Raw genomic sequence first — 24,745 nt, 5'->3', positions numbered from 1 at the left:
GAAAGAGAACTGGTAAATACGAGTAAGATTTGTGACAGAAATTCTACAGATAATTAAAAACTGCTTTTGACTAATGTTATTCTATAGTCTGTTCAACAGATTTTACTCCTAAGGGGTTACTTATGTATGAATGAAGACTACCAAATAATATGCTAATGCAAACAATGAGAATCCATATGGAAGGATAAATTTTAGAGTTTGAAAGGACTGTCATCTGGTTCAAAAAATTTAGGGAAAAGAAGATTAAATTAGTATGTTAGCCCATAATAATCTCAGTATTTGAGTATGAAAACACAAAGTGCCAATTAACATATTTAACAGCCCTGAGACCTAGTTCAATGGGTTGCAGGATAGTGCTGGAGAAAATTTACTTCAAGTTTATGCTCCAGCGAGAATGGTTCTATAAAACTTTGCTCATTGTCCAGGCCACAGACTGTACCCCTAAGCACACTCAGTCCTCTTATGAGTGAATACCATGAGTAGAAGAGGCTCTGATAAAAATCAAAATGTGTAGTAGATCAGTGTAACTATTGGCTAGACCACCCTTTGACCTCAGTGGTATAGTTTCCTTGTAACAAGGACATCATTTTGTCATTTTAAAGTCTCAATTAGTTTAATATATTTGGGGCCTAAGTATGGAGCTGCAGGGCAGAGCTAGGGACTAAAGCATGAGGAAACAGGTTCATAAATATGGCAGCATTAAAGCAGCTAAATCTAGAACAAGGATAGAAGAAGAAAGAAACTTGCCACTTCTTGAGAGTATAGAAGAACTTGAGGAAGGCTAATATAATTAAAGTGAAATAATAAGAAACAAGTATAACCTAAGAGTTTATAGAGCAGTAGTAATCAGAGTAGTCTGATATGTGTTGATGAATGTTGTTAAAAGTAAAAAGAGTAGTATTACTCCTGTAGAGCCTTAGGTTTGAGAAATGTATTTTAGATAGTTTTTATCATTATAATTTCAGTCAGCCTGATTTTACTGTTAAGGGTATTTCCCTATATTCCCATTATTTTTTTAAAGCCAGTTTAAACTTATTGTCTTAGGAAAACTAGCCTGAGACCTTTAGAGTGAGCCACAGAGCTGATATGGCAAGTCCCAGTAAGTCATATAACTATACGAATGAACTTGTGCAACCAATTTTCCTATTGGGCTAGGCAATAACAACAACAACAAAAAAATACATTCCCATATACCTATTTGAGGAAGGGAATCACAGAACAACCATGGCTCACTTTTTTTTTTCTATTTCTTTTTCACTTACCTCAAAGGGTTTTACATCGAGTCGTCCCATCTTATTCAATGAGGTACGTCTTTCTCTTTTTAACTGTCCTACAGTAGATGTGTCTGAGGAATAACTTCTTCTACTTATTGATGCTCTTCTCAGTTCTGCTATGTTATGTCCAGTGTTTTTAAAACATTCCACCTTAAGTTTCTCAAGAGGTTGAGTTTTTACAGAAATTACTGCTAAATGTTCTGAGATAATGTTTGGATCTATTTTGAGTGGTTTATTCCCAACATGTGGAACTATTTTAATTGTAGAGTCCTCTACAATTGAATCTTTATTTGACTCTTCTTTATCTAAGTCAGGGATCACTTTAGCATGCTCTTGTGCCTTTTGAACAATTCTGTTAATGTCTAGATCTCCTAAGAGACCAGCATTTGAATTCTTTGGACTAACGATATCTAAGGGAAAATTTGAAACTTCATTAATAATTAAACTGGCCACTTTTTTAGGGAAAACTCCATTTGTACTTTTTATATCATAATAAAGATCTTTATGGGTTCTCGGTTGTTGTAGTACATTACTATAAATAGAATCAATAACCTGAGAAATCATTTCTATACTTTCTGGATTTAAAAAGTGTTCTTCAGAATCAGCAGCAACAAGATTAATATTACTCTTAGAAATTTCAGCCGTCACAGATTTTGTCAGTTGAGATGCAATTTTATTTAACTCAGGCTTTGATAAGTTTTTTGCATGTTTGCTTGAGGCACTTGGCAACCTTACTATTTTAGCCAAGAACAAAGCCAATGCTTCCTCTAAAAACGTGGCATCTAACACAGAACCTTTTTTGGATGAAGACTTTTCCTGGGACTTAAATTCATTAACCATTTTGGCCACTCTTTCCATAATTTTGATAGCTTCCAGAGCTAATTCTGAACTTGGTAATTCTTCCTCTACTTGAGGTTGAAATTTAGAATTGGAAATTTCTTTCACCAATAAAAAACCTATTAAATCAGAGAGGACATTACTCTTACCCATTAAATCTTTAAATATAGAAATGTGTGAGCCAGAGTGCTTTAAAATACTGGTATAAACAGAATTAACTACTTTTTCAATGGTTTCATTGTCAGCTAAAGGTACAGTAGGCAATTCCTTCGCTGGTGATACAACTTTAATCTTACTTTTGGAGATAAATTCTTGTATTGAATTTAATATTTTTGAGATAATTTTTTGAATTTCAGTTTCTAGGGATTTGGGTCTTTCATTATCTACTTTTGGAAACATAGATAAAAGCTTCGATAAAAATTTCACAGCAATTTCTTCTATTATGTTATAAGGCAGTATACGAGCATGTGATGGTTGAGGCTGGGGAACATCAGCAGTTTGGATAACATCTTTAAGAATATTTTCAACAACATTGTCAACTTCTGCACACTGATATGGAGTTAGCTCTCCAGAAAAGTAGTTCTGCAACTGATTACCAGTCACTTCTTGTAGAATTAAGTCAACCATGGTTTCTGAAAGAATTCTACATCCACTGGTTGCACAATTTTGTATAATCTCTTGTGATCCAAACTGTGACAAGAGATTATTATAGAGCGATTGAACCACTAATTGAATAATTTCATCATCATTGGGATGTAAGGATTCCACATACTGTATAATCATATCTTCATTTTTGGAGATCTCTGTTGTAACTGTACTTAATAACTTCATTTGAAAGAAATCTAGTTCTGTGAACCAGTTGCCCTCAGATGTTTCTGCTTCAGTGTTGGATACTGTTGAGAAAATTTTAGATGAAAGAGCGTAAATCACATTCTCTAAGAATTCATGAGGCAGCATGATGGTATATGGCGATGATGTTTGACATTCTTTGCTGGCTGTTCGAGCCAGCTTTTGGACCTTTTTAACAACATCCTTAGTTTCCAGAGGCAAACATGAAGGTGGAAACTCATCACACGATATCAAATTTAGCTTATATTGAAAAATTTCACTTATCACTGCACTAGTTAGTCGTCTTGCTAAATTTCCCCCATTACTCTTTATAGTCTTACAAATGGAGTCTTGAGATTTATATTCCTTCAAAATATTGCACACAGAGGAGTGAACAACTTTGTTGACCAATGTTTTATCAATTGGTATTTTATCTAGGAAAAGTATCTTATTTGAAGAGGGTTTTTCAGTCATTTTATGCATATTATCCACAGTTATTTTCTTGACATTGGATGGTGCTTTATCTATATTTGATTCTTTATGCCTGGGAGGTTCTTTAGGAACTGATGACACTTTATCTACAGGTAGAAAAAACTGATTTTCCTTATCTGGCCTAAATACCTTAATTTGAGCATCTGAAAACTCCTTCAACAGTGAATCAATAAGTCTCATAGCTGTGTCATAGAGTTCAGCTTGATTTTCATCATCACTTACATTTTGGCATCTATCATATGTTTGTGTTTCTGGTGAGGAAGAAAAGACCAATTTGTTAACCATTTCGGTGATAACATCTTCTAAAAATTTAGCAGGAAAAATTCCAGGTTCACTTTTTGGTGGGTACTGAGGACTGTCTGATTTACTAGGTTCCTTTTTAATATCCTTAACTTTTACTTTCTCTTTTTCTCTTTTTTCCCCTCTCTCTTTCTCTTTCTCCCTCTCTTTTTCTATTTCTCTTGCTTTCTCTTTTTCTTCTTTTTTCTCTTTGGCAGGGAGATTTTTGTTAATTGACAGGTATAAATCCTTTGTTGAAATGGACTGTGCAAAATCCTTGCCAACCTCTTGAACTAGAGGCAATGATATATAACTTGGCAGACTTTGTCGTTTTGAATAATCTGCTAATTCTTGAGAATGATATATTCCTAAGATATTATCATAAATATTTTCAATGACATTTTGAACACATTCATAATCTGAGCACTGTCCTTCCTTTATATCTATTTGAGCTGGAGAGTCTTTCCTTTCCTCATCGTTTGGCTTTTGGGCAACTGTTTTCTCTATTGTGGTCTTTGTATTTCTTGCTTTGGTTGTCAAAGAAGATAACTGAAAGGGCTTGTCTTCTTTTTTTAATGAATTTTCTCTTGTTTTGTCAATCTTCTTCTCAATGTCTATTGCAAAATCTGGTCCAAGTATTTCCTTTTCACATTCTGTACCATCAGTAGCTACTAGAAATTGTGTGTGTACCTCCTTACCTTGCCCCTCCTTATTTGAAAGTGATATGCTTTTCTTCTCAATTTCATTATTTTTAAGTGTTCCCTTCAAATACAGCTCCTGTTTATCTTTATTTTTCACACTAGTAGTTGGAGAAGTAACTTCTGATACATTATATTTTTGAATTGGAATTCCCATTTTATTTTCATTCTCTTTCTTTTTATTTGCCACATCTGCAGCTGACTCTGATAACAGGTTAACCATGTTGCTTTTCATAATTCTAGTTACAGAGGTAACTATTGGATCTTGGATGTCACCTTTTTTCATTGATGTCTCCTTAGTTTTGAAACTTTTCTTTTTACTTATTGCACCTCTATCTATTTCCAAAGTATCCAACACATTTTTCTGGTCTGAGGTTAGAGATGTGTGTTTATATGATTGTTCTGGTAAAGTAAGTTGGTTCCCTTTTAAGCATCTGTTTATCTGTGTAGAGGTTTTCTGTAGAAGGTGTTTAACCCTTTGGGTGATGTTATCTGGATTTAGAAATGAATAGAAGGTGGAAGACCAGTCTCCTGAAAAAAGTGGTTGAATCTTGAAAGCAGAGATGGCCTTCTGGGCTGAAGCAGAAATCATTTCTGTAACAATGTTGTTTTTATCATCCTTCTGAATAGCATTAGATCCATACTTTCCTATGAACTGATCATACACAAAATTGGATATCTTATCAACTGTCTCTTTATCAATTGGTGGAAAAGAAAAAATTTCTTCAGCATTTGGTAGAACTTTAATTTCACTTTTCCTTAATTCTCCTATCAGAGAGTTTGCAAATTTTATAGCCAAGCTCACAATGTCTGGCTCTGGTGTTTCTTTTTTCTTAGAATCTTCAGTAATACTTGGAAGAGAGCAAAACTTGTGAACAAGGTCAACAATTACATCTTCCAAAAATGTAGCTGAATATAGAGAAGGCTGTCTCTTTTCTTTACCAGGTTTAGTATGTACAGAGACATGGTCATAATTAGATAAGTTATTGGAAGATGATTCTTCACCATGTAAAAATGGCCTCAGATGATGATCCATGATTTCCTTCATAATGAAACCAGCTATTTTACTGAGGAATGAGCCTCCTTTTTTGTCTGCATCTTTCTGGACTTCAGCTTGAAATTCAGATTTTTTCAAAATATTATTACATATAGAGTCAACCAAATTCTCAGTCACTTCTAATTGCATACTCTCTGTGTTCTCCTCTGCCCTAGCAAGACGGATCTCATGTTCAGAAATTTCTTTGATAATTTCATCAGTTAATTTTGATGCTGCATCCACAAACTCATAATCTGGTGAAACCTCTTCCTCTTGTAGTTCACTTTCAGTGTCAGTTGAAGGGAAGATATGCACTAGAAGCTTGTAAATCATGTCTTCTAAAAGAGAATGTGACAGCACAGTAATACGTAATGGCAAGGCATGGCTATCTCTCATGATGACATTGAGCACATTTCTGATGATTTTATCAGCTTGAGGGGAAGAGTAGGAAGAAGATACTAATTCTCCTGAAACTAATGACTGCACCTGATAATCATAAATTTCTTCCAAAAGCAAATTAAATATTTTTCTTCCAAAACAAGCTGTGTCACTTTGTATAGCCCTATATATTTGAATCAGAGATTTATATTCACCTAATAGTTTTTCATAAATTAGGTTGACTGTTTTTTTAACCATTTCTTTATATCCTTCTGAAAAACACATATCATCATCAAAGTTATCTGAAACTAAAATCTCCGATGTGGTGAACTCCAGAACAATTGATTTTACTAATGTTGTAACAATGCCAGTAATTTTGTCTTTAACTATATCTGGATTTTCAGCAGCCAAGACATTATGTGAGAATGCATAAAGAAGTTTACATAAAAGTTCAGAAATTACTTCCTCCAAAAAGACAGCTGAATTCACAATTAAAGACAACTCTTTTTGTTTAGGATCTACTACTTTCTGTTTGTAAGTTTGATCAACTGCGGCTGAAAGGAGAGTTTTATCTCCAGATAAAAATAACTGAAGATGATGGTTAAAGATTTCTTTTATTATAAAACTTGCTATTTTTGAAACAGGTATATTACTTATATTTTTTTTATCTTTTGTAAGAGACTGGTATATATTTGAATGGGAAAGATCAGCATAAATGGAATCAACCATGGATTGGATATCTTTTTCTGAAATCATACTATGTTTTTCATTCCCATGTTTAATAATACATATTGAATGTTTTGAAATTATTGACATGATTTCATTTATCAGTTTTATTACTGTATTACTTAAGTCTGATTGAGAAGTATTTGGGTGTTCTGTACTGGAGGCCAATGGACTCATCTGAGATATAAGCTGAGACACAATTTTTTCCAAATGAGTATGTGATAACATAGTAGTATATATTGTTGAAGCCTGTCTTTGGAATCTTGATTTAGTAATGTCACATTGAACTTTCTTTATCAAAATATCAGTACTAAGTTTGGATTGTGATCCAAATGGAAACTTTTCTATAAGATTTGTATGAATTTGGAAATCAAAGGTTTCGGCTAGGATGGTTTTAGTTATCCTTGCAGCCAGTGTCTTTGTGTCATTTAGAAAATCTTTATCAGGCATCATATCCATTTCATATTCTTGCACAACTTTGCTGTACACCATGTCAATAATGTTTTTGACTACAACTCTCTCCACTGGAGGCAAACATAAATTTTCCTCAGCATTCTCTAAAATGCTAACTTGGGCTTTTGAGAATTCCTCTGTTATGAACTGTATGAGTTTTTCAGCTTTATCAAACAGTTCATCTTCTGAATCTGTTACTGATTTTGTTTGTACAATGCCTAACACCCTGTGGAATATCTTGCCTAAAACCCCAGAAATCACATCTTCCAAAAAAGTTGAGGAATAAACACTGGCATAAAACCACTGCCTTTTCTCATCACCAAAATATGTATATGATGAAGAAGGTAATGACTTTCTGTTCACAAATGGCTGAAGATATTGTTGACAGATATGTTTAATGATAAAACCTGCTATTCTGTCAATAAAAACATCATTACTGCTTGTGATATTTTGCTCAACTGATTCTTGAGACTCAGAGTTTGAAATATTTTTGAATACTGAGTCCACAAGATGCTGAACACTGTCTTCTGAATAAACAAACTTGGTTTCTTCATCTCTTGAACATCGAATGTCATGTTGGGAAATTTTCATCCTAATATCACTGATTATATTTGAAGCAATTTCATTGAAATTAACTTTTGATCTATCTTTTGGAGTTTCTCTGTTTGCAACAATGCTAGATGCAGAAGGGAAAATTCTAGATAATAGTATTCTGATCATGTCTTCTAAAAATGTATATGGCAGCAAGGTGTTATATGGAGATAAACTCTGACTTGGCTTGGTAGACCTACTGATGTTACTAAGAACATCTTGAATGATATTCTCAGTTGTTGAAATAAAATATGAAGATGGCAAATCCCCAGAAAACAGTGGATGAAGAAGGTAATCTGAAATAGCTGCTACAACTAAGTTGGTAATTTTTTCCACAAAAATATCTCTGTCTTCAGACTCTTTATCAACCTCAGGGTCTAATCCATGCTGTTTTAAAACATTTCTATAAACTGAGGTGACGAGTTCATCCACAATATCTGTATCTACAGAGGGGTAAGACTGTTCTTTGTCATTATATAGAATGTGAACTTTAGCTTTGTCAAAATGGTTATTTACTGAGTTTACTATTTTTTGGGTCATGTTTTCCAGCTCAATTTCAGTGTTATGCTTTGGACTGAAAATTTTTGATAAAAGTCTGGCAACAATTTCCCCTACAAACGTCTTAGGGTAAATACCTGAGGGTGATGGTGTCTGGGGTCTGTGTGACTCTATGACTTCACTGAGAACCTGTTTAACCGTATTCGATATTGTATCCGATGGAGTCTTTGGACGAGGTAAACCTTCTCCACACAAAAATGGTTGAAGATGATTTTCAATAATCTCTTGGATAATAAAACTGGCTATTTGGTCAACCATAATTGGGCTTCTGCTGACTATACTTTTCTGTATTGAAAGAAGAGAGTCAGATGTTTGCATAATATTTCTATAAACAGAATCCACCATCTTCTGGAGGTTTTTTCCTGTACATAGATATTGATTATCATATATAGTGAACCAAATTTTATGTTTTGAAATGGCTGATATAACCTTATTTATTATACAGGTTGATATTTCATTAAAATCTGAACTCATGAAATATTTTTTTCCCAAAGAGGACGCCTTACTGGGTGGAGGAATGAGTTGAGATAAAAGTCTTCTGATGATATCTTCTAAAAATGAGTGTGATAACATGGTGCTATAGCCCGCTGAAGACCTAGCTTGGGAAGTAAATTCTCTCAGGTTGTTTTGAAGTTTCTGTAATATAATTTCAGCATTGAGAGGGTAGTATGAATTATGTAAGAGCTTTCCCCTGAAGCAAGATGGGAGTTGGTAGTCCAAAATCTCTAACAATATGCTATTCGTTATTTGTTCTGCTATTGAAGTACTGTCACATGCCAGATTACCACCACAGGTCATTTTCAACTTATATTGCTGTAAAACATCATAATAAACGGAGTCAACAATCCTACTAAAAGTTTCTTTATGGATTGGTGGAAAACACAGTCTTTCTTCAGAATTCCGTAAAACAGTGACCCTTGCCTTATTAAACTCATTCACTACACTGTTGATAAATAATGCATTCATCTCATTGAGCTGGGCTTCAGTGATGTTTTCATTTTTGCCCCACAGTGAAATAGAGAGGTTAAAAAACAGTTCTGAAATTATGTCCTCTAAAAATGTGGCTGAATAAACACCCGTATTCATATCTCCTGGATATAGCTTATTATGGATGGCTATTGTATCCATATCCTTTGTTCCCTGTCTTTTAAGAGGTGACACATTAGCAAAATTTGCTGAATACTTCTTGCCAAATGGTGCTTGTATTTTGGAGTTAACTACACTGAGATTATTCAGGGGTCCTGTCAAAGCATTGCCATCATAACTCGTGAGTCCTAAAGAACCTTTACCTTGTCCTAATTCTGTTAACTCTGGCCTTTTTGTTTTTATGAAACTAGACTGTATTTCTCTCGTTCTATACTTCAAATGCTTGTTTGCAAAAGGTGGACTTTGGGGCAGTTGTATACTGTGACATAATTTATCCATCAATGATTTAACCAAGCTGTGGGAAAGAACAGTAAGAATAGAGTCTGATGACAGTAAATCTTGATCCATTTCTGCCAGATTTTCCAAAACGTTTGACATATAATCCCCTTGAAATTGTTCACAGTCCATCGTTCTCTTACAACAACCAAATTCTTCACCTTGTACACTTTGAAGTATTTTTAAAAGTTGACATTCTTCTGCTGATATCTCTTCAGAAAGAGGGCTATTATCAAGAAAGACAGAGTTTGTGCATTTTTCTAAAAGTGTTCTAATAAGTTTCTCACACACAACATTGAGAAGGAAAACTGATTTGGGGGTGAGCCCTAAGTTATTTCCAAGTATGTTATTACATTGCCGATCATTTGATGATGAAAAAAATATTGCTTTTTTATCAGCATCCATAGCCTCATCTGGCTGTTCATCTGGTAAAAATAAATCCAAAACAATACTGAAAACTTTGTTGACTACTTCTTTGGATTCATGAGGTTTTAGGCTACCAGCCAGACTATCTAACTTATGGGCCAGATAACTTAATTTATTTTTTTGAATGATATGATCAGTTTTGTGAGTAGATAATTCCCAGTCTCTGGAAGCTTTCTGTCTTTGCATGGTATTTTTTTTGTTGCAAATGGGCACACTGTTGCTTCTAAGCATGGAAAATGGTCTATTTCTTCCACTGTTTTCCAGGTGATGATTTAACCCTATTTCTTTGGACAGTACATGTATCACACCTATTAAGAGATCCTGAAAGAGATCATCAAAGTCAGCAGCAGCTACTCCTGGGCAGCAAATGTACTTTCTTTTTAACGAAGACATTTGCTGTGCAATGTCAATCTCTATGATGTTACTATTTAAAAGGATTTCAGCAATGATTTCAGAAATACTTAAAGCAAGTTCTCCAACAGAAATTGACCTACTCTCAAACACTTGAGAATCAATTGAAATAATTGTGTTAAATGCTGCATGGGAAGCTTTCTCCTTTTCTCTGCTATCTGTGGTGCTATCAGAAATGCTTGAAATTAAATGGCAAATGACGGACTCAGTGAGATGTTCACAAAATTGATAAAGAGAATAATCATTGTATATGCTTCTTAGAGGCTGTTTTGATTCATATTTTTTTCTTGACGGTGTGGAAACAATAGACACCTCCTCACTGGAAACTTAAAAAAGAAAACATTACCATTTTAGCACGCATTAAGGGACATACGGAAAATTCTATATATTGGTAGTTATTTACATATGAATTTCACCTTTGGAACACCTCACCAAAGAAAAAGAAAAATCTAGTCAAGAAAGATATTGGGTTTTCTTCAGATACTTATTTTCCCACCTGTGGAATCTTAGTTTTAGCCATAAAGTTGAGAAAATAACCCTAAAGAATTCAAATCTCTAAGTCTAGTGCTGATACCTGTCTTGCTTAGATGGGTGAAGGTGCTCAAAGAAGCTGGAAATCCTGGGGCAGAGAAATGATTTCCAAGTGTGATGTTACATCTTAACATGTCGCAGTGATCTCTAGAGACTTCATATAATTATTTTAAAAATATTTTTAGTCAAACATATAATATGTATTACTTTTAGGAAACTAAAGAGTTGTGTTGCAATAACAACTTAACTGAAATAAAAGAGTGCTCACTTCAGAAAGGTTAGGGATGGACTGTAACATCAGCAGTACTTTAACCCCTAGATTAGTTTGTTACAAAGATGATGGGCCAACCCAACCAGGCACAGGACTGTATTCTGCTATTCAACAGAGTACTGCAAATCATATACCTACTTGGTATGGCCAATTTCTTGGAGTGGCAGCCAGAGCTACATACTATTTTTTTTCACAAAACTACCTCAGAATGTAATAACCTATTATACCTCTGCATGTGGAATCAGGCAAGACTCAGTGGAGAGGGGAGGCTTTAAGCTGAACTTTGACAGCTAGACAGGTTTTGGCCATGTTGAGATGAAGGGAGGGAGGAAAGAGTGCTCCACGTGGAAGGAACATGAGTGAAATCGCTGGAAGGCCCTGGACATGTCTGGGAATAGAGAAGATATATGATAGAAAGAGCCAAATACCAGTGGGAGGGAATCATGGATCTTCTCTTGTTTGCTTTCTTTTTCTTATTCTCTAAGTTCAATTAGGCTATGCTTAAAGAAATTCTACTTATAAGCTTGCAGTTGCAGACACACAACTGTCCACCTTGAAATCATACCAGTTTTAAGTATAGGAAATGGCCTCATGGTGCAGGTAGGTAGGACTGATAGTATGTGTTCTGCAATTTGAATGATGGGCAAGTGATGTATCTGGACTGGTAACGTAGCAACTAATTATTGGCAACTAGAATTACTGATCCAGTTCAAAGCTATAATAGATTATTAGATTGAATGTTATGAACTTTCCAATAATAAATTTTCACATATGAAAGTAGCTATCACATATGGTTCAACCTCTAGCATATACAGATAAGCCTTTTTAAAAAGGGAATGAAAATATATTTTTAAATATATGTTTAGAGTATTATACCTAAAAGGAATTTAATAACACTGGAATATAAGCAAAATAAGATGTTTAACACAACTGTTCTTATACACTGTGACTAATAATAACAACGACTTCAACTGTACACATTAAAGTTGAATCACAACCTTCAGTTACCTGTACATTTGGTATGATTATAAAGAAATCATGCATGAGAACTTTAATAATCTTTGGAACTCAGACCTCATGTTCAACCAAAATCCCCTGCTTTAAAAAAGTCACATTTTCCCTCATCTGCAGATACGGAAAATTGAGAGACAGACCTTTTCAGATTCAAACCATATGAATGTTTAATTTTTTTTTTTTTTTTTAGTATCCTGATATATTAAGAAGTAATTAAATACCCTCCTTCTAAGGCTGTTTTCAGAAAAACAGTAAATGAAGCTTCTTGGACAGGAGATCTTTTAAATATATCTATTTTTTTCTAAATTATGCCCACTCTTACTTACCTCTAGTTTCAAAGTTCTTGAAATATGTGACCACAGATGTGGTGACATGTCTTGCTACCAAATGAATTTCATTTGGACCCAGTTCATGATCAGCAAAAGCAATGACTTCAACTTCCTTCAGAGTCTTTATCTTAAGGTAACTCTTATTTTCCAATATTTGCATTAAAGAAAAATCTCCCCTGCTGGCTTCAGGTTTTTTGTTTTCTTCTTCAGGTATACAACTGATTCTTTTATCCCACATTCTAAGCAAACTTTTTTCCTCATTCTTTTGACCATATATTACAGACAAAGGGTTTTGCTTTGATATGAAAAATGGTTTCATTGTTTCTGTGCTTTCATTAATGTGTGGTTGACTTGGAAAGCCGTAGCTTGACAGCACAGTACTGACAATATTTTCTGCGGCTAAACAAATTTTGAGTGGAGAGACAGTTGTCTGAATTTGGTTTGGCTCAACAACTGGTTTGGAGATCTCATAATGAAACACTCTTGGATTTTCACCTTTTCTCATTTCTGTGAATGACGTGACTTGCTGTGATGCTGTTTCTGTGGATTCATTTGCTTTCTTTAACAGTTTTTGTAAGACACTCCCTTCAGGGAGGGAGCTATTTCCTTTCATAGCTTGATCAAAATAGCCCAAGTCAGATTCCTTTCGGCTAAAGTCTTGTACTTTGTTTCTAGAGCATGATGGTATGTTTTCTGAATCAGGCCTTTCCATTGGCTCTGAGCTTCTAATTGTGTCTTCTACGGAGGCTCTGGAATATAAGGGTAAATTTGATGAAGACTTATACCTTTTTTTCTTATCTTCCTCTGAATAAAACCCTAAACCTGGTATGCTGCTTTGTGGAGGATGATTCCCGAATCCTACTTCCTTTAACTTTGACATGGGCATTTTCGTATCAGTTGCTAATTCAACCTGATTAACAATGTAGGTATTTTCTACTCCTTGGAACAAACTTTCCTTTGGAAGGTTTTTGATCAGAGACTCATTGAAATGAGTATACTGGTCCATCAGTGTACCAATGATCTCACTTGCTGCAATATTTTCTTTCAATATGCTAATTGAAGATGGTTCTGCTTGGCTTATTTCTTTGTCCAGCTTGCTCTTAATTATACCAAGCATGTCGCTGACAATATTAATGGCATATGTAAGTAACTCTGAATGGAACGAATGAACCTGTAGAAGGGTATTCTGTACATTTTCCTTGGAAATAACAGTACTTGACTTGGATTCATCAGAAAACTTTTTTAGTGGTTGTAATTTTGGCAACATCTTTTTGCTTAGTCTCTGTTGGACAGGAAAAAGGTTTTCTACAGGCATCTTCGCTACTTCAGAAAACTCATATTTAGAGATATGTTTAAACTGTAAGTCTACAAAAGACTCTAACAGGTTTAAAACCCTGTCTACAATTTCTCGAACAATTTGGTTGCTAGAGCCCAAAGGACTTTGGTCTTCGGTTTTAGTGTTATATATTGGTTCATTGCTGAGGATGTCCTTGGTTGGAAAACCACATTTACTTTTAGTAGTAATGTGTTCTTTCCTGCTTGCTGGAGTTTCTTTACCACGTGGGGTGGGCATTTGGGATAAAAAGCACAGCTGTAATTTTTCAAATAGCATTTCAACAATTTCCCTTCCAAACATATTAATTTGTGCTTTGGTGTCTTCAGCTCTTGTAGAAGCTCCCTTAAAACAACTATGAAACCTGTTTTCACAATCTTCAAGATGTGGCAAATTTAAAAGTGAAAGAGAATATTCTAATTCTTTTGCTTTTATTGAAATTTCTGTCAAACCATTTTCAGCTATCATCAAGAGCTTACATTTTTCATTTTCCATGTCATTTGATTCTGCTTGCCATTTGTCAAACATTTTTTTAAATACACCTTCTTTAGGAAAAATCTGTTCTAACTGTGAAGAAACATTTTCCAAGTAAAAACATGCTTGTGGTTTGGCAAGAGACTCTGCACCTATATTCCCCTGTGAAAGTTTGGGATCATCCAGATGACAGAATACGATAGGATTAGCCAAATTTTGGTTATTTGTAGCATATAATCCTTGCAAAACCGTACTAACTATTTTATTTGCTGCCATGATTTGATCGGATGGTAAAGCTTTATCACCTACCATTGCTCTAATTTGCATCACCTTTTCAAATTCTTTAACAGTTGTTTTCAGGATATTACTTATTATATCCTTGGCATACATTTTTAGTTCTGAAGTAGGCAACTTTACTTTCAGTAAGTTTTTGGCATCTCCCGTTGATAGGATGTGTGGCAGCCCAATGGCAGTCTTGGACCAGATGTATTTTGGAGTCTTCTCTCCAGGACCTAATTTAGTCTTGCTTTTGGCCTTAGTACGACTAGGTCCTAGGTGTGGTTTTGCTCTAAATTTAGGCAAAGGAGTAACTTTTGATCTTGCTTTTAAACTTGTTTTAAAACCTGGCTTAGGGTTGCCCTTAGGGCTTAGTTTAGAACTGTGTAGCCTTAGAGGTTGCAACTCAACAGAACCACCTTTATGGGACAGGGCCTCTTCTAGATAAAGTGAGGCAAAATTTGTGATCTTATTGAGAACCATTTGGACTAAATCCTTCCCCACTTTTAATGGTGAATATTGTAAAAAAGTTTTTTCCAATAGAGAGACATTTTGACTGCCTGCATAAGGATAAACCTGTGGTAGCATATAGCTAGTGAGATTACTTCCTATTCCTGCTTGTGTAGTTTCTCTGATGCATGATGATTTCTTTGGTAAAATATTTTTGTCAGTTGCTTGTACTTTATTACTTTCATATAACAACGTCACAACTACAGAGTACATTTCCCCCAAAACGCTTTCAATTATGTCACTTGCTACACTGTTAATATGGGATTGAAAGAAGTTTTTTTGTGTTATGTCTAATGTTTTAATTTTAGAGCTAGACATAAAGTGGGGGATTTCATTAAATGAAGGCAAATGGCCTATGATTTCCATTATTCTTTGATACACTTTACTTAAAACTTCTTCCACTGCACTGAATAATGCAGTTCTTGCTTTTTGTTTTGATTCTTCATTTTTTGTAAATATTTCCTCTAGAACAATTCTCTGGCTTTCCCTTTCCAATGCCATTTGGTTTTGTTCTAATGGATACTTTGAAAACAGAGACAGTTTGGTGTGTGTTTCCTGAGCTCTTTGTCCCAGTGATATTTCATTTGATGCAGTTCGTTGTGAAAATAAGTTAGGATTGTCCTTTGAGTAAAAACTGATTTCCTTTACAGATCTTTTATTATATAAAATCTTTAAGATACTGTTGACAATTTCACTCACAGTGGTGATTTCTTGGAATGAAATGTTGTTTGGGTATGGATGCATCTTTTGGATTTTGAGGTCTAAGTCATTTTTAATCAGCTTCAAAATGGCACTGGCAATGATGTCAGCATATTCTTTAAGACTAGCTTGTGATAGATGAATTGTAGATCCAAGTTTTTCTCTGTAACTGGCAAAAGTGAAATCTGTGAGCTCTTCACTGAGAACAGTTTCATTTGATATTTTCAGAATATTCACATTTGATTCCACCTGGCTTGATTCATGAAAGATGCTGTCATCTCGTCTACAGTTTTCCAGTTCTGGGCTCAGAAATGACTTTTCTTTAGGCTGGAAAGCAAGAGTAATTAACAAATCCATTCTTTCTGTGGCAAATGATTCTAACCGATTGAAAATAGTTTTAGTAATGAAGTCAGCACTTTCCTCACATGGGTCAGGAACAGATTTCTTGGGGTCTTCTTTCTCTACTATAGTTATAGGAGTATCATTAGCATAAGCTGATTTCAGATTTTTTGAAGATGGAAAATGCCCTGTTTTTCTTTCACTTTTTGACTCCATAAGAAGAGGCTGTTGACACTCTGCTTTTGGAAACATATCACAAAAGGTCAGGGGCAATCTTGTAGAAGTAGGATCCTTTGAATTTATGCTAAGTATGACAGCAGAACTGAGATTATGAAGAACGATATCTACTATATCAGTGGATATCAATATGACATCTGAGTTAGGAACTGAAAAGTTTGGAAGAATCTTATTTGCACCCTCAATGAACATTTCAGAATTTGCTCTGGAATGTTTGCCAGCTATGCTACATTTCAAAGTGGGTGTGGCAAATGAGAGATTATTCTGATACAGTATTTTTTCATAAATATCACATAAGATACTTTCAATGGTATCTTGTATTTGAAACTGAAGTACTTTTTGATACTCAGTCTTAATAAACAGCTTTTCAATAATACCTTCTTGCTGATCTGAATTAATGTCTTTGTCAGGATTGTTTTTGTCACATTTTCCTTTAGATGATACAATATCTAACACTGTGTTAACAATTTGACTTGCAATACTCTCAGAAACCACAATGTTATGAGTTAAGAAAGAATTTTCCCTTTCTTTATCTAATTCATGTTTGATTCCTTGTAAAATTTTTCTGGCCACTTCTGTTGCATATGTATTTAATTTATTCAAAGAGACTTGACATAATGAGTTGGTCTTTTCTGACATAATATGATCCACTGAGCAACAGGAAAATTGATCATCAGAATACAAATCTTTGGCTGATAATGCTTTGCTTAATGTACTCTTATCCTGCTGAATAGGTAAAGCCATTGGAACTGTGAAGTTGATCTGGGGACAAAAGAGAGATTGTACTTTGGAAGTAGCAAAAATTTCTAAACTTATTAATATTGCCTGTATAATATCTTCAACTATGTTTACTTTAGCCTGTTTGTCAACATTGAATCTGGACTGAAGAGTATACGGATTCTTGTTCGGCACAGTGATGGAGGGCTTTTCTCCTCCACTGGTGTGTTCATGAAAAGAAACATTTGTTGAAAAGGTGATGGTCTTATACCTGTTTTCACTTGCATTTCTCCCTGTCATAGCAGCTGAATAAAGTTTATCAAACACAGTCCTAACAACATCATCTACCACTATGGTTACATCTGCTTCAGACACCATCATTTTATCTATAAACTGAACAGATGTTTGAGCAACTGTCTCTTCAATATTGTGAGGGATGCCACTTAAATAGGAGTGGGAGAGAGAAAGCACATTTAATTGACTGACCAAAGCACTTTGAAAAATTTCATTCAAAATATTTCTTATAATGGGAACAACTGGAGATTTCTGTGGTTCTTTGAGTTTCACTTCAGTTTTGTTTAAGGTTCTTTCTAGAACACATTGTTGAAGAGAATCTGATTTAGTTTCTTCTCTAAGTGATCTTCTCTCTCCAATGAATTCTTTCTCTGTATTTGCAGCATCTTCTAGAAATGAATCTGATTCAACTCCACCAGGAAGAAAATTTCCATAGGTTGGCCTGTATCTGTAAGTTTGAATGCCTCTCTCTTCAGATTCAGTTTCATTAAGCATATCTGAGGATACTGCATCTAAAATTAAACTGACTATATTCTCAAGCATTTGTTTGTCAGGTGATGGTGTTTCCATACTTGTCCTCAAATCTAATGAGTTCATCTTTAATTCTGTTTGAATAGCTTTCAAAATAGCACTTGATACCTTCTTTGCATGCGTGTATAAAGCAGATTGCAATAGTTCTTCATGTGTGTCCGTGAAAACACTGGGACTTTCACATTCCAAGTCCATCTTACTGATTTTTTTATTTCCATCATTGATAGACGCCTCCAGAGTTTCTAAATTTCCATTGGCAAACTCTTCTAGTTTAGCAAAAACCATATTAAGAATATCTGAAGCCACAGCTTTCAGTTTATTAGAATGAATTTCTTTTTTGCTCCCTGTTTTGGAAGACTTAGGAGCAATAGATTTTTCCTTGCTTTTAGTCTTCTCTTTATTACCCTGCTGAACCATCCTGGAAACTATGCTGGAGATTATGTCAGTGCACTTGGCCATTTCCTCAATAATTGAAGTAAACAATAGGCTGTCAATATCAAGAGACTCTGAGACAGCTCTAAATCCTGAACTTACAGAACTACTATCCATGTCAACACTACATAATTTTGCAAGGATATATTCCAAAATTGTTGTGGAAATGAGCTGAATATTAGACTGCATTTCATTGGCTGTTTGCTGATTCTCATTTGTCTTCTCTCTGCTTAGCTTACTACAAGATGGCTGACAGTGAGGGTGGGCTCCTATGAGCTTGCATAACATTTCATAGAGTGTTTCCCCAATATCATCTAACACTTGCAATCTGGAATTCTCTTTGAGATCTTTTTCATTAATGACACTGTGGAGAGCACATGGCGTAGCTAAAAATTTGTAAAAAGTGTTTTTATCCTGTCCACTTGGCAAAATGTTCCCTTTATCAACATTATCAGATCCGCATGATGTCATAGGCTTTGGATTTTCTGAAGGGAGTGAAATATTGCTTTGATCTGAATGTCCACTTGATAATATTTCACAAATGCAAGTTAATAATGCAGATGCCATAATGTCATCACTGAGATTTGAGACAAGAGATTCTGATTTATCAGTGTCAGTAAAAAATCCTTTACCTGTAAGGGATTTGGTATGGTCTGTTTCCCTAAGATTTAGGTTTTTCTTATTGAGTTCCAGTTCATTCTGGATAGCATGCAAAACAATGTTTACCACTTTAGTTGTATAAGTACTAAGTTGAGATTGTAATGAAGATTGCTCTGCAAGTGAAGGTTTGAAGCCCATTTGCAATTTTGGACAAACAAATAACTTCAGCCTTTTAAAAACTGCATTAATGATCTTATCAGTAATGTCATCTATAGGCTTAGGATCACTTTCTTCAGATTTTAACAGGGAAGGCTTTGCAGGATCTACATTGAGTGAAGATAAATATTTCATTTTCTTTTCACTCTTGAACCATATTTTTAATGGCTTTTGATTTGGTGCTTTTTTGACCATGTGGAGAGTGTCAGGACTCTCTAGAGAAGTTTGAAGAACTGATGATGAAATGGAACTTTTGGTGGTATTGGGAATGCAGCTTGCCTTATAAAGTATATTTAATACAGCATCTGTTATTTCTTGAGCCACTGCACTAATTTCTGACACAGAAAACATCTGGTCCATCCATTCTTGATGTGACAGTCCTTGAGGTTTTTCTGAAACAACAACTGAAGCTTCTTTGCCAGTTTTACTGTCTAAATGACCAAGAGGAATAGAAGATACGTCCTTGAGCATTTCCGTTAAAACACTTTTAACTATGTTTTCTGAAGCCTTTTGTATTTGATGCTTTTGATCTTGGCTGAAAAACAAAATGTCTTTATTTAAACAGGGATTTTCCTTTAAAATTTTATTCTTAAAAAATGGTAGCTCAGTCTTTAACCTCCGATCATGAAATGCAGTTTTGCTTCTTGGAGAAGCAGGCTTTGTAGGTTGTTTGCTATTTCTTTTGTATTCAAGACAAGTGTTTCCTTTTGTAAACCAATGCTCAGGAATCTGTTCTTGTGATTTTGCTTTTTCATCTTTAAAAGATGAATCAAGCACATTTTCCACAATTTTGTCTATTTCTTCATTATCATCTTCAGAATAAAGGACCATGCCAGGAACATTAATGGGTGGAAATGGTCTTCCAGACCCAGAACCATTAGATAATCTAGTGCCAGTGAGTCTGTACTTTACTTCAGTGTCAGAAGGACTTCTCAGTCTAGAATGTCTACATTTTTGATTTTCTGCTTTTACTGGTTCCTGACGTAACTGAGTAAAGATCTCATCGAGCAGCTTAAGGAGTACTACTGTTTCATCAGATGCAATAAGTCTCTCATTGTTAAGTTCGGTTTGTACATGTCTTAGTATAGTGCTGATTGCTTCCTCTATAAAGCCAACCAAAGAGGACTGGGAAAAAATATTTGACATTAAATTTTGTATTTCCTCTTTAACAATTAAATTAGCTGCATCAAGTTCAGGACATTTCTTTTTGTTGGCTTTTATAAAGCACATATATGTTGGGTCTGCCATATGTTGCTGATAAGAAAGTTTAGCTGCATCTTCAAGATGAGGAAGTTCATATTGCTTGCAAGATGCAAGAGTCATCAACTTTTCTAAAATGGCATGCACCATATCCTCTGCAATATCACACATGGGTTCCACAGTATGAGGCAGTGAATCTATTAAAGGTTTTCCATATGATGGAGTGAGAGATTCTCCACTGGGTGTTAAGCTTGGTTTAATGTTGACTGACAAATCTTCTTGTGAAAATATCTGGATACATTTTTTCTCAACTGCAGACTGTAGCTTCTCAAGCATGTTTTCCACGATCTCTGAAGCTACTGAGCAGATATCAGCATTAGAAACCAAGTCTCCTTTTTCAGGCTCACTTTGGTCAACAAAAACTTCAGCAGTAACAGAAGAAATAGAAGGAATGGCCTGTGTTAAATCAGACATTATTTCTTGAAAAATGCTTTCCAAAATCAATTCAGTTTCCCCTTTTAAGTGACATTTAAAGTTAACAAAAACATTCTTTAAATTCTTCATTTCATTCATAGCTTTTGTTTTTTGATCAGAAAACAATGGACTCTCTAAGCCGTCTGTTTCAGTGGTAGCATCCTTTGATTTTTTTGTGCCCATTTCAAATGATGCTAGAAGGTGACTATCAGATTTACAACTTCTGAGCTTAGGGTATGTATATATCATGCTTGTTTTATTATATTTGAGTTCAGATGTTATAGATTGTCCTTTAATGTGATGTGTTTTTCCCACAACTGTTCTTTCCACATGGGCAGATGGTGGTTTTAAAGGTGTGGTTGGTCGCCTTACTGATATGTCAACTGCAAATGCACAGGGCTCTCCCTGAAATGTTTTAGTTGTTGCAGATGTGTAGCTTCCATATGTCAACTCTTCACTGCATGTGCTACAAAAACTCGAACTATCTGAAGAGAGGATGGAGTCATCAGATACTGGGTATGCATTATTTTTCAACCTTTCTTCATACTTTGTGATGGCTGGGTATAATATACTGGTCACTGTAGCCACAACCCAGGTCATTATGTTCTGAATTGTGCTATTCAGTTCCCCAGAAGTTACCTGGAAAAGAGGCAAGCAGGAATGAAAAGAAAATCATGTTAACAACTTACTCTATTCTGGGACAGAGGATAACATTTAATTTTTTATGTCAAACAATGCATAGCTTGATACCACCATCGTTATAAAAAGAACACAGTGAAAGAAAACCTATTTGGAATTTCAAATTAATTTCAAGTTGGTTTATTCTGTGCTACAGTAAAATACTTTTTGTATAAGTTTCCAATTGACTCCCATTCCCTCAGAAGCTTTTTCTCCCCCCCAACCTTTATTGCTAGGATAAATGAATTTCTGGTAAAAAAAAAAAAAAAAAGATCACTAACTAGCTATCCAGGCACATTACTGGCAAGTATTTCGGCAAGAAGAAATATGGTGTCTACAACCCAGCAAAATTACTTTAAAATGAACCAGATTGTTTCTAACAAAGCATTTCTCAAACAGATGCAGTCAAAACATTTGGGTGCCTTCAGAGGCATCTGTCTAGCTAAGATGTAAGGATGGACAAGAAGCCATCTCTCCTCCCCTTCCCTGCTGCAGGGGTGAGCCTGTGATGTGTATATATGGAAATGACTACAGCTAATTGCTAAGAATCATTTGATAGGCAACAAAAAAGTTCATGCTTTACAGAGATTGAGTGGCTTTGTATCCAACAAAAAAGTATCAATGGAAACTGTTAAGAAGGCTGAGAAAAGGTGATGCACTGAGGGAACAAATGAATTTAGATTGAAAACAAGGGCAATCTAGAACTGAGTCTCAAAGAGTCAGTCAGGAGGGCTGAGCAAGAATAGGTGTTGGAGAATCCCTCATTTTGAGCTGGAAATAACAACTCAGGGACCAGATTTGAATGACAGTTTCCTTAGTGGTCAGTGGTGCTGTCCTACATTTAAACTGGACCAACAGTAGAAACAAAATCTATCTGTTTCTATATACCTCAAATTATGTACTGAAAAAAATATTTTTTTTATTCATTTATTTTGGGCTGCATTGGCTGCATTGCTGTGTGCGGGCTTTCTCTAGCTGCAGCAAGCGGGGGCTACTCTTCGTTGGGGTACACAGGCTTCTCATTGCAGTGGCTTCTCTTGTTGCAGAGCATGGGCTCTAGGTGCATGGGCTTCAGTAGTTGTGGCGTGTGGGCTCAGTAGTTGTGGCTCACAGGCTCTAGAGCGCAGGCTTAGTAGTTTAGTTGCTCCATGGCATGGGGGATCTTCCCTGGCCAGGGCTCAAACCTGCGTCCCCTGCATTGGCAGGCAGATTCTCAACCACTGGGCCACCAGGGAAGCCCCTGAAAATATATTTTGGACTCACAAAACATCCTCTTGCCTATAATAAACTAATAGTATGTTTTAAATTGTTATTACTCTTAAAACAAAAAGCAATAAGTACAAGTAATTGGCAGCAAAGCCTGGAAGGCTGGCTTGTAGGCAGGAGGATAAAGAATAGGATTCCTGTAATGGAGCTGTTCACACCCAAAATATTGCCTTAAGTTAGTTAGAATTATTCCCATTTCAGACCAACATTGAAAAATAAGTTAACACCTATGTAGCATACTCTCTCCTGACACATTAAAGACTGTTTACGGGCACCCCAAGGAAAGCTATTTTATTCTGCTCTAATCCCTGAATCTCCTAATACATTTTTGCATTTATTATACAGACAATGGCTAGTGGTCTGAAAAACATATTTTGGGCGATAGCATATATGTCATATACTTATATAATCACATCCAAAATCTAATATTTTAAGAACAAAGCAACTGTTCTAATCTACTATGACATATAAACTAAGACATTCAACATATATTATTTTTCTTAGTACCAGAGATAATAAACAGTAGCCCTACATTATTACTCTTAGGCTAGGTATGAGAAAAAGTTTCCAACCTTGATATATGAAAGATATTCCTAAAATTTTCTATGTAGTAAAATACAATAAATAGAACCTAGTTTGCAGTTGCTTTCCACTATATTAAACTGAGAAACATTCTCCTGAATCAAAGTTTTCATTTTGCTACATGTTCTATGAATTGAGTCCATGTGAAAAAGTATGTCAGAATATATGTTGTTTTCAAACCTCTCTCTTTCCTAACTGGTCTGACTGGATCCAGAATTAGGCCTTATAAAAATACCCTCTTATCCAAGTCTCAGCTCATAGGTGACCAGGTCCTTTCTATGTGACTGGGTGCTTCCCACCAAACTGGCTAGAGACAAACCCAGGCATCCCAACTCATCAGCCAAGTCTGTGAAGTGATTTTGTTAATGGCTTCCCATGACAGACTGGGTTTATGATTATTTGATGGCTAGGTCCCTTAATGACCCTTCCCTGACTTCTTGCTCATCCCCATGAGACATCTTCCTGAAGAGGCAAAATTATATTTTGATGAGAACTTTAGACTACTGTGAAATCTAAGAATTAACTTAAAGTAAACTTATTAAAGAAGAAAAAAGGGCAAAGAGGGACACTAATATCAATAAATGATTACTCATTGTTTGATTCATAGAATTTTTTTCCTATTATGACACATACAAGAGTATCGTTAATATGCTGCTTTATCAATGAGTTTTATGATACATACTTTTTCTTGCAAGCAGTTTTGTAGGAGATTCTGTTGTCTGTAAAGTCAAGAAAGGTTGATGATTTAGTTATTATTTAGGGTCACGAATTTATGTAGCTTTTTCCAAAACTTCTAATCAGTGAATCAGTTTTTTCTCTTTAAGAGATTTTTAAAAGAAATTCAAAAGAATAAACTTTTTTATTGTCCACCCCCACCACCTATTTCTCTTCCTTCTTTGATTTTGGCCCACATGATTTATTACTCAGAGGAGTAGAATTGTGGCTGCTGCATAAAAAATATGTCTATTTGAAAATTCCAATTCTGACCCATGTTAACCATTCCTGCTTTGAGGTTCTCTGGGGAAGGCCACAGACTTGGAGGGAGACAGTGAGCTAGTCCTTTCTGTTTGCTAAAAGACACATGAGGTAGCAAGAGAATCTGACAAGAGCTTCCGGATAATTCTTACTTACCCTTTCAAATCCCATAGTCCTACCCACACTCTCATCAAACAGTAGTAAGGAATTAAGTGGTGACTATTTAATAACTATGGGTTAAAATCATAAATTTCTAGCCATATTAAATACTAATTTAGATGTAGCCCTTTTCTATGTATGACAATATTCTATCATGTGTTCTAATTAGATTTTTTATCATGATACTAATGAAATAAAC

General features: G+C 35.1%; 1 protein-coding gene across 1 annotated transcript in view; it reads right to left on the bottom strand.

Annotated features, from left to right (window-relative positions):
- FSIP2 (fibrous sheath interacting protein 2) overlaps window positions 1–24,745 on the bottom strand; it is a gene marked incomplete at both ends in the record, with an annotated part of 127,877 nt that overhangs the window by 21,333 nt on the left and 81,799 nt on the right. Inside the window, 3 exons of the mRNA XM_082841580.1 lie at window positions 1,263–10,735; window positions 12,552–21,525; window positions 24,095–24,131. Of these exons, the coding sequence (XP_082697706.1) occupies window positions 1,263–10,735; window positions 12,552–21,525; window positions 24,095–24,131 (18,484 nt within the window). The remainder of the gene's footprint in view (window positions 1–1,262; window positions 10,736–12,551; window positions 21,526–24,094; window positions 24,132–24,745) is intronic.

Source organism: Leucopleurus acutus (genome assembly GCF_964270905.1).
Source record: "Leucopleurus acutus genome assembly, chromosome: 6".
Lineage (NCBI taxonomy): Eukaryota > Metazoa > Chordata > Mammalia > Artiodactyla > Delphinidae > Leucopleurus > Leucopleurus acutus.
This window is presented reverse-complemented; position numbering and strand designations above follow the sequence as displayed.